The 10419-nt window shown below is 37.9% G+C and overlaps 1 protein-coding gene across 2 annotated transcripts in view; it reads left to right on the forward strand.

The window, feature by feature from the left end:
* Aadacl2fm2 (AADACL2 family member 2) overlaps nt 1-5440 on the forward strand; it is a 28028-nt gene extending 22588 nt beyond the window's left edge. Inside the window, exon 5 of one of the 2 annotated variants that reach the window (XM_578019.8) lies at nt 4006-5440. In XM_578019.8, the coding sequence (XP_578019.8) occupies nt 4006-4608 (603 nt within the window). In that variant the 3' untranslated portion in view covers nt 4609-5440. The remainder of the gene's footprint in view (nt 1-4005) is intronic. The other variant, XM_063282766.1, reaches the window with a different exon arrangement.
* Nucleotides 5441-10419: the final 4979 nt, after the last annotated feature.

Genomic DNA, 10419 nt, shown 5'->3' on the forward strand with positions numbered 1-10419 from the left:
AGTAAACTTTGCTCTACTCTTTTTCTATCTGACTCTACATTTCTTTGAAATAGCTAATGAAATTCTATGAGGTGGTCTGCAAGACAAATCTAGAAATAATTCAAGCATTTTAAGACATTTGATTGTCAGATCACGTCTTTGCCAGACTGAAGCTTTTCTAGTCGAGGAGACATGGTTTATCTATTCAACTGCAGTGTTTTCCCTCCATGGTTCTAGTGGTCATGAAATTAGACAAAGGTTCTCTATATCTGTAGAATTTAATACCACACATATATTCCAATGAGATAGCTACAGTCTTCCTACAAAGGGTTGGTGTGACCCACAAAGGGCTGTGGAAAAGGTGAGAAACAAAGAGTTCATATAGATCCACTTCTGTATCATGTAATTTTAGATACTTTTGGATAGGTGAGACTTGTTATCCAGCTGAGTGACCAAGACTGAGACTTCTGTAGCTGTTCCCAGGACTGTTTCACAGTCCTAGACTAATCCAGGAAACATGAAGTTTCATATAATTACTATTTTACCAAAGACCCTGAGCTGGATGTCCTGGTTATCAGAGGATTTCTGGAGATGTTTCCTGTGATATTCTGGCAGTGTTTCAGCGCATTTGGAACTGCTATTTTGGGATTTTAATAGTAAAGACTGGTTTGACCACAAAGTATGAGGTGCAAGCATATATTCTTGTTGCAAAAGTTTAGTAACTTTAATAAAATGGGTATTGAAAAGGATAACAAGTGTTCTGAGACTGCACAGGAATAGTAAAAATGGAATTCCAGATATGGTCATTTCTCTTTAGTTCTTTCATTTAATGCTTAAAGTTTAAGCTATTAATGTACAGCATATCTTTTGTCTTCTCTTGAGTTAAAGCTTGGGGAAATCTGAACTCTGCAAAAAAAGTCCGTTCTTGCCCATTTTCCTAATGTGTGCTGGTATTCACTTGAATTTTGCTTTATTTTTCATATAAATATGTATACATGTGCTGGTAAATGTGGGCATGTATTCTGATTCATGCTCATATGTATGCACAAATGTGTAGAAATCGATACATTTCTCATTCAGTTTTGATCTGTTTTCAAGTAAGCTGATGCACTGACCTTGGAGTTCTGTGAAACTGTGGGACTAGGTGCCCGGTGGACTCCAGGAATGCACTTTGCTCTACCAGAAGCATCTACCAACTCATTTGGGATTACACCTGCTTCCTTGTGGAGAAGCTATCACTTGAATCTACCAAAATGTTGGTACCATGTACCATGCTGTTTATTCTCTGATCTTTCTGATACACTCCATACCCCCTTTAAGATCAAGACTCCTCACCCAACAAAGAAGGTAGTCATTAGTCATACAGAGTCATAGAGTATTTAAATGTGAATAATGTGACTGAGGATGTGAATATTTAATGTTATTTCATTTTAATTTATTTAAAATAAACAGACATATATGGGTTTGGGCTGCAGGCATATATGGATATGAGACTGCAGATTTGCTGTTCCTTTCCATAGACACTCATATGTAGATTACATAAGGAAGAAAATTTGCCTAAAAATATGTCTGACTGCACGAAAGTCTTGTCACTTGGATGTACAAATGAGTGCATGGAAAAGACTCTGTAAATTATCTTAATAAAATTTAGAATTTTAGTTTTTATTTTATAAACAACGAAAAAGATTCTCTTAGGAATTCTTTCTTTATCACGTAGAACTTCATATCTATTTATGTGTGCATATTTTGAATTTGGTCAGTTATTTTTCCTTATGTGCTATTGAGATTTCTACTAATCCTTCCATTTTATACAACTCAACTTCTTTGACGAGGCCTTGAGAACTCTAACTGAATCCTGAGCATCCCTATGGAGGGCTACAGAGACAGACATTTGTAGATAGGGCACTGCTGCATAAGCACATGTGCTGACTGAGTGATCAGCATTAGGATCCCACTACAGACCCTCTTCTGCAGTGTGTATAACTAGAAAATGGAAGGAAGAGGAATCTTCTTGTAGCTGCAAACTCAGGACAATTCCCATTTCTGGTAAAGACGGGGGCTGTATACACAAAGCATTCCTCATCTTTTCCCACTGTTTTTGATTTTTATATATCATCCTATGTTTTCCTAAAGATAGGATTCATGTTTGAATTCTTTCCTTGCTGGGAGCCTACACAGGTCCTTTATGCCTTTAGGGGAATGCTACTGGGCACAACACAATGTCAGATGACAGTGAAAGACTGATGATCCCTGGCTTTCTACTTTTATTACTTGTTCTCTTACTCTTTGTGTTAAAAACTACTAGTTTCTTAGAATTAAAATTATTTACAGAGGCAAATATGTGTGTGTGTGCGCACGTGCACACACACACACACACACACACACACACACACACACGTACATTCTAGTCAGACATGACCACCTGTCTCAGTCAACTCCAAATGTGTTTATGCATCTTACATACAGACACATATACCTGCATACATACATATAGACAAACAGACATATACAAATATACATTTAGTGGATTAAGCTGAACCTCAAATGCCATTTAGATAAATGGATGAAGCAGAACCTCCCAAGCCTGCATTTTATTTCTTTCCTATGACCTTTTAATAGACCAAAGTTCTTTAAAATTTACCTCATAGATATATTACTAAAAAGGAGAATTGCAGAAGGATGTTGATATTAAGCTCAAAGCAGTGTTTTGTTCTGTAAGTTCATTATAAGCTCAAAGCAAGAATTTTACATATCCTTGCTTTATTATAGTTTACACCCATGGCTTCATCCTTGGACTTGACATAGAATGAATGGTCTTTCTTGATCACAAATTTGTCCCAAGCCTATTTTTCTTTTTCGTATAACAGTGAAAGCTCAATATTATTCACCCTTTATTTACTATTTTAGGAGGAGTTGCCATATTCTCTTCATGATTCTAACTTTATTATAACTTTCTGGCAAAACAACTTAACTATCACTTAAAACTTTCTTCCTATAATTATTTGAATCAACCCAAGAATTCTATAAAATCATTAATTCATCTAAACAGCATTAATTCATGAAACTTCATCTTTATGTTGATATGCAGGAAATTTGCTCAATAAAGTGGGCTAAGGCCTAGGAATCCTTAGTCTATACAATCATTACAGGAAAGTTATATCAGCTGCAAGAATTAATCCTGAGATGAAGTCTCTTGGAAACTTGATGCTCAGACCTCACCCAAGAAGCTATGTAAAAAATGGGGTACCACCTCCAGAAAATTCATCTGCTAGTCTTAGCCTCTCCTAGTTGGCTCCTGACATTGACTCAATACGTTAAGCTTCCATTTTTATAAGATTTATGTATCAAATTTGGAGTTGTTTTGCTCATTCACACATATTTTATATATAATATATTATACATATATATATGTATACATAAAATGTATACATATATATATGTATTTGTGTGTGTGTGTGTGTGTGTGTGTGTGTGTGTGTGTTTTTAAGTAATTTTAGCATGGTGACACATAACTACAAGTACTTGGGAGGATGAGACAGAGCAATATGTTCCAAAACAACCTGGTACAGATAAGTATAAACACCCCTCTTTCTCTTTCCCTTTTTCTCCTCTCTCCCTCTCCCTCTCTCTCTCTCTCTCTCTCTCTCTCTCTCTCTCTCTCTCACACACACACACACACACACACACACACACACACACCACCCACCACACAAAAGCCAAGCATTCAAAAACTCAAATTTTTAAAAGTAGTCTGAGATATAATTATGCTGTCATCATTTTGGGAACTCCCTTGATCATGTTTTGGTTATTATCATACTGTGAATAACTGCATGCATTGGAGAGCATACACTATTTCCACATTGATGAATGTGGAATGACACATCCTCACATCTCTAAGTCAATGAGTAACTATTGTGTGAATAATCACTAGTGTTTACATTTTATGAATTTATTTACCCTGGGTTATTGATGCAAATATGTATCCCTTTTGTGTAAAAATCATGAGTATAATTTTTATATTTACAGCTCCAGAATAATCCAGAATATAAAGATAAAATTAAGGCACAAGCCTTGATATATCCTGCACTACAATTTATCGACACCTTGATGCCATCTCATCGAGAGTATGAACATGGTCCCTTTCTTTCAAGAGAGATAGGAATTAAGCTGGCACACCTATATGTAACTGAAGACATAGCCCTGCACCAGGCTATGCAGAGAAATGAACACATGCCTCAAGGATCAAGACACCTGTTCAAGTTTGTTAACTGGAGTGACTTTCTTCCTGAGAAGTATAAAAAGAACCATGTTTATAATGAGCCCACTCTTGGAAAGCTAAATGTATTCTACCCAGCACTTATGGATAGCAGGCTATCTCCTTTGCTAGCCAGTGACTCTCAGTTACAGAGTTTGCCATTAACATACATCCTCACTTGTGAACATGATGTCCTAAGAGATGAGGGTCTCATTTATATTACACGTCTTAGAAATGTTGGGGTTCAAGTTGCTCATGACCACATAGAAGAAGGGATCCATGGAGTCATGTCACTCATTGCAATGCCATACAATTTACAGTTAGGATTAAAAGTAGGAGAAAAATATATCAGTTGGTTAGAAAAAAACTTATAAATCAAGCATAGATGGAGATAATTTAATCTAATGTTTAGTAAGCATGATGATAATTTGAGTTGTATTTGAACATACATATAATTTAGCATAAAGATCTTTGCACAAATTTGATAAATATACTTAAATATCCTGTTTGTTACTGAAAATGTGGAGTATTCACTTATTATTCCCATTACTATCATGTATTATCTTGTGACGGAAAGTCTCTAAGAATTCAATTGTAGTAGTTCAGCATTAAAATGTGGTTATATGCAAAAACACATGTCTGTTCCCAGACCATGATAAAAACCAAGTGATGGAGACAAAACAGTTGTATTGAGTGAACACTATTTAGTATTTCTGGCAAAGTTTCCAATTATATATTTATACATTAATTCCATATGCTCAATATAAGTTAAATCCATTTTTTAGTTTATGTTTTTGGAAGTTTATGTATACTCTGAATAGAAAGCTTTCCTTTATTGTGGAGAAGCTTAACATCTAAACTGAAAATATTTCCTGTAGTTTAAATATGTCATCTTTATTTATAATTTAGTAAAAGCAAACTTGAAGATAACTGTCTGAACAGCATCCATTGCTAACCAATGATTCTTAATCCTTGATGACATAGAAACAAGTATAGATAGCAGTTAGAATTATTCATTCTGCTTTTCTTAATTTTCAAAGTGAGTCATTAGCAAACGTGGAGACTATTCACCTAGGAAGTTATATAAGCTCCAATCTATTTGCTTCCCTCTTTGATGAGACCAACACACTCATCAGCTCACAACTGCATAATAACCAATTTTCATTTTCTTTGGGAGGTATTAAAATTATATAATTTCTGAGATACAAATGAGTATGCTGTTTGCACATGGCTGCTTTTACCTGAGATGATCTTTATCCTATGCTGGATCAGTTTCCTTTTTTAAATATGCCAAGGTGGATTTTGTGCATTTAATTTAAAATCCAATCCTCATTCCAAGAAATTTTATTAGTTTTTGTTTGTTTTGCTTTGTTTTCTGATTATTTCTATTTTATTGGATATTTTCTTTATTTATATTTCAACTGTTATCCCCGTTCTTGCTTTCCCCTCCTGAAACCCCCTATCCCATGCCCCCGCCCCATGCTTCTATGGGGGTGCTTCCCCAACCACCCACCATCTCCATCCTACCTCCCTAACCTGGCATTCCCCTACACTGGGGCAACAAGCCTTCACAGGACCAAAAGCCTCTCCTCCCACTGAAGCCCAACAAGGCCATCATCTGCTACATATGCGCTGGAGCCATGGGTCCTTCCATGTGGGTCGCGGTCCAGACTGGACACAGAATCGGAGTTCTCACTGGAAGCAGGGATATTGGGAAGGCATATAATAAATATACACAGATTACTCTTTGGGTACAAACTGACAGGCAATTTCAAGGCTTAAAGTTTCTCTCTCTCTCTCTCTCTCTCTCTCTCTCTCTCTCTCTCTCTCTCTCTGTCTCTCTCTCTCTCTCTCTCACACACACACACACAATCTCATGTACACCTCACTCTCCACTTGTGTTTTACATGCTCACACATGCTCACACATGCTCACACATGCTCACACATGCTCACACATGCTCACACATGCTCACACATGCTCACACATGTTCACACATGCTCTCTCACTTGCTTCCTCACTTGCTCCCTCATTTGCTCTATAGCCTTTCTCTTATTGAGCCTCAAAAAGCAGGTAGAAAAAAAAGACATTGTATAATCAGTGCCAAATCAGGTTCAAAAGAATAACCACATCCCACAAAGAATTTAGAATTACAATTGTTTCCTAAAGTTTCAAGCTTCCCCTATTCCCAGGCCTGTGGCCAAAATAATAATATTTTGCAAACTTATCATTATTTAACCTTTAACTTTTAAACTATTATACTTTAGGCCTCAGTGCTCTGAGATCAGCTACTTGCACTTTCCTGTGAAGCTCTAAGATAAATGACATGGACAAAGCTGCCAGGCAGTGGCCAGAAAGGATCAAGTTAACCCTTAACTCAGTAGTTCTGCTAGCTTTCTGTTCCTTTACATTACACACAATGACTCTTGTAAGACTCCCAGTATTTTGACTTAGTTTTACTAGTATATAATTTTATGTATTCTATACTTCCTTATCCACGAACCACTGCCAAATGTTATGTAAAATGTATTTCCAAACTTCAATAACTTTTGTCTTTCTTGGGGTCCCAATATTGGCTCTAATTCATTTTCTAATAGTTTCTTTACAAGTCAAGCATTAATCTAGAACTACCATTATGCAGTTATTATATCGTTCCCAAGATGAGAACACACAACATACACCTGGGCCATTAGGACTTTGCTGTGCTCTGCTTCTATGCCTCAATTTCCAATTGTTTAAGAATCATTACATCAAGGAGCATCTAGTTTCACAGAATTTACCAGAGCACGAGAAAGAAGTAGGAAAGTGAGATATAATAGAACAATTATGTACATCAAAGCCAACTGAAAAGCAGTCACGCACAAATGAAATCTATGCAGCCTTTGTCCAGGGATAAGGTTAGGAGAAATTGGAACAAACTTTTTTTTTTTACAAAGAGATGTTGCAGGCTACTGAGATGTCTCCATCCCGGCCTACTCTGGGCAGTCCTTGTCATCTTATGCTGTCCCCAGCACATGTGTACTATTTGGTTGGTGGTTTAGTCACTGGAAACTCTAGGGGGTCTGGTTGGTTGATATTGCTGTTCTTCCTGTGTTTCTTCTTCAGCTCCTTCAGTCTGTTCTCTAACTCTTCTATTGGGGACTGCATTCTCAGTCCAATGGTTGGCTGTGAGCATCTGCCTCTGTATTTGTCAGGCTGTGACTGAGATTCTCAGGAGACAGTTATATCAGGTTCCTGTCAGCATGCACTTCTTGCATCCTCAATAGTACATGGGTTTGGTGACTATATGAGATAGGCCCCAGGTGAGGCAGTCTTGAGATGGCCTCTCCTTCAGAGTCTGCTCCACACATTCTCTCCATACTTTCTCCTGTGATCATTTTGTTCCCCTTTCAAAGAAGGACTGAAGCATCCACACTTTTTCTTCCTTCTTCTGGAGCTTCATGTGGTCTGTAAATTGTATCTTTGGTATTCCAAGCTTTGGGGCTAATATCCAGTTGTCAGTGACTGCATACCATGTGTGTTTTTTTGTGATTGGATTACCTCACTCAGGGTGATATTTTCTAGTTCCATCCATTTGCCTAAGAATTTCATGAAGTCATTGTTTTTATTTTTATTTTTTCCATCTTTATTAACTTGAGTATTTCTTATTTACATTTCGATTGTTATTCCCCTTCATGGTTTCCGGGCCAACATCCCCCAACCCCTCACGCTCCCCTTCTCTATGGGTGCTACCTTCCCCATCCTCCCCACATTACCACCCTCCCTCCAACAATCGCATTCACTGGGGGTTCAGTCTTGGCAGGACCAAGGGCTTATCCTTCCACTGGTGCTCTTACTAGGCTATTCATTGCTACCTATGAGGTTGGAGCCCAGGGTCAGTCAATGTACAGTCTTTGGGTAGTGGCTTAGTCCCTGGAAGCTCTGGTTGGTTGGCATTGTTGTTCATATGGGGTCTTGAACTCTGTCAAGCTCTTCCAGTCCTTTCTCTGATTCCTTCAATCGGGGTCCCGTTCTCAGTTCAGTGGATTGCTGTAGACATTCGCCTATGAATTTGCCATATTCTGGCTGTTCCTGTTGGCCTTCTTCATCTATCTTATCTAATTGGGTGGCTGTATATGTATATTTATGGATCACATGTGGGGCAGGCTCTGAATGGGTGTTCCTTCTGCCTCTGTTCTAAATTTGCCTCCCTATTCCCTGCCAAGGGTATTCTTGTTCCCCTTTTAAAGAAGGAGTGAAGCATTCACATTTTGGTCATCCTTCTTGAGTTTCATGTGTTCTGTGCATCTAGTGTAATTCTAGCATTTGGGCTAATAGCCACTTATCAATGAGTGCATAACATGTGTGTTTTTCTGTGATTGGGTTACCTCACTCAGGATGATATTTTCCAGTTCCATCCATTTGCCTATGAATTTCATAAAGTCATTGTTTTTGATAGCTGAGTAATATTCCATTGTGTAGATGTACCACATTTTCTGTAACCATTCCTCTGTTGAAGGGCATCTGGGTTCTTTCCAGCTTCTGGCTATTATAAATAAGGCTGCTATGAACATAGCACATGTCTTAGATATATGTTGGGGCATCCTTTGGGTTTATGTATATGGGTATATGGGTATAGCTGGGTCCTCAGGTAGTTCAACGTCCAATTTTCTGAGGAACCTCCAGACTGATTTCCAGGATGGTTGTACCAGTCTGCAATCCCACCAACAATGGAGGAGAGTTCCTCTTTCTCCACATTTTTGCCAGCATTTGCTGTAACCTGAGTTTTTGAACTTAGCCATTTCTCACTGGTGTGAGGTGAAATCTCAGGGTTGTTTTGATTTGCATTTCCCTTATGACTAAAGATGTTGAACATTTCTTTAGATGTTTCTCAGCCATTCGGTATTCCTCAGCTGTGAATTCTTTGTTTAGCTCTCAACCCCATGTTTTTTAATAGGGTTATTTGTCTCTCTGCAGTCTAACTTCTTGAGTTCTTTGTATATTTTGGATATAAGCCCTCTATCAGTTGTAGTATTGATAAAGATCTTTTCCCAATCTGTTGGTTGTCGTTTTGTCCTAACAACAGTGTCCTTTGCTTACAGAAGCTTTGCAGTTTTATGAGATCCCATTTGTTGACGCTTGATCTTAGAGCATAAGCCAAATGGGACCCCGATTGAAGGAATCAGAGAAAGGACTGGAAGAGCTTGACAGAGTTCAAGACCCCATAAGAACAACAATGCCAAAATTTTTTCCAGTGCCCATGTGTTCCAGATGCTTCCCTAGTTTTTCTTCTATTAGTTTAAGTGTATCTGGTTTGATGTGGAGGTCCTTGATCCACTTGGACTTAATCTTTGTACAGGGTGATGAGCATGGATCGATCCACATTCTTCTACATGCTGACCTCTAGTTGAACCAGCACCATTTGCTGAAAATGCTATCTTTTTTCCATTGGATGGTTTTGGCTCCTTTGTCAAAATTTGTCAAAGTGACCATAGGTGTGTGGGTTCATTTCTGGGTCTTCAATTCTATTCCATTGGTCTATCTGTCTGTCTCTGTACCAATACCATGCAGTTTTTATCACTATTGCTCTGTAATACTGCTTGAGTTCAGGGACAGTGATTCCCCCAGAAGTCCTTTTATTGTTGAGGATAGTTTAAGCTATCCTGGGTTTTTCGTTATTCCAGATGAGTTTGCATATTGTTCTGTCTAACTCTCTGAAGAATTGGCTTGGTATTTTGATGGGGATTGCATTGAATCTGTAGATAGCTTTTGGTAAAATGGTCATTTTTACTCTATTAATCCTGCCAATCCATGAGCATGGGAGATCTTTCCATTTTCTGAGGTCTTCAATTTCTTTCTTCAGAGGCTTGAAGTTCTTATCATACAGATCTTTCACTTGCTTGGTTAAAGTCACACCGAGGTACTTTATATTATTTGGGACTATTATGAAGGGTGTTGTTTCCCTAATTACTTTCTTGGCTTGTTTCTCTTTTGTGTAGAGGAAGGCTACTGATTTATTTGAGTTAATTTTATACCCAGCCACTTTGCTGAAGTTGTTTATCAGGTTTAGTAGTTCTCTGTTGGATCTTTTGGGATCACTTAAATATACTATCATGTTATCTGCAAATAGTGATATTTTGACTTCTTTTCCAATCTGTACCCCCTTGATCTCCTTTTGTTGTCTGATTGCTCTGGCTAGAACTTCA

Source organism: Rattus norvegicus, chromosome 2 (genome assembly GCF_036323735.1).
Source record: "Rattus norvegicus strain BN/NHsdMcwi chromosome 2, GRCr8, whole genome shotgun sequence".
In the NCBI taxonomy this organism is placed as follows: domain Eukaryota; kingdom Metazoa; phylum Chordata; class Mammalia; order Rodentia; family Muridae; genus Rattus; species Rattus norvegicus.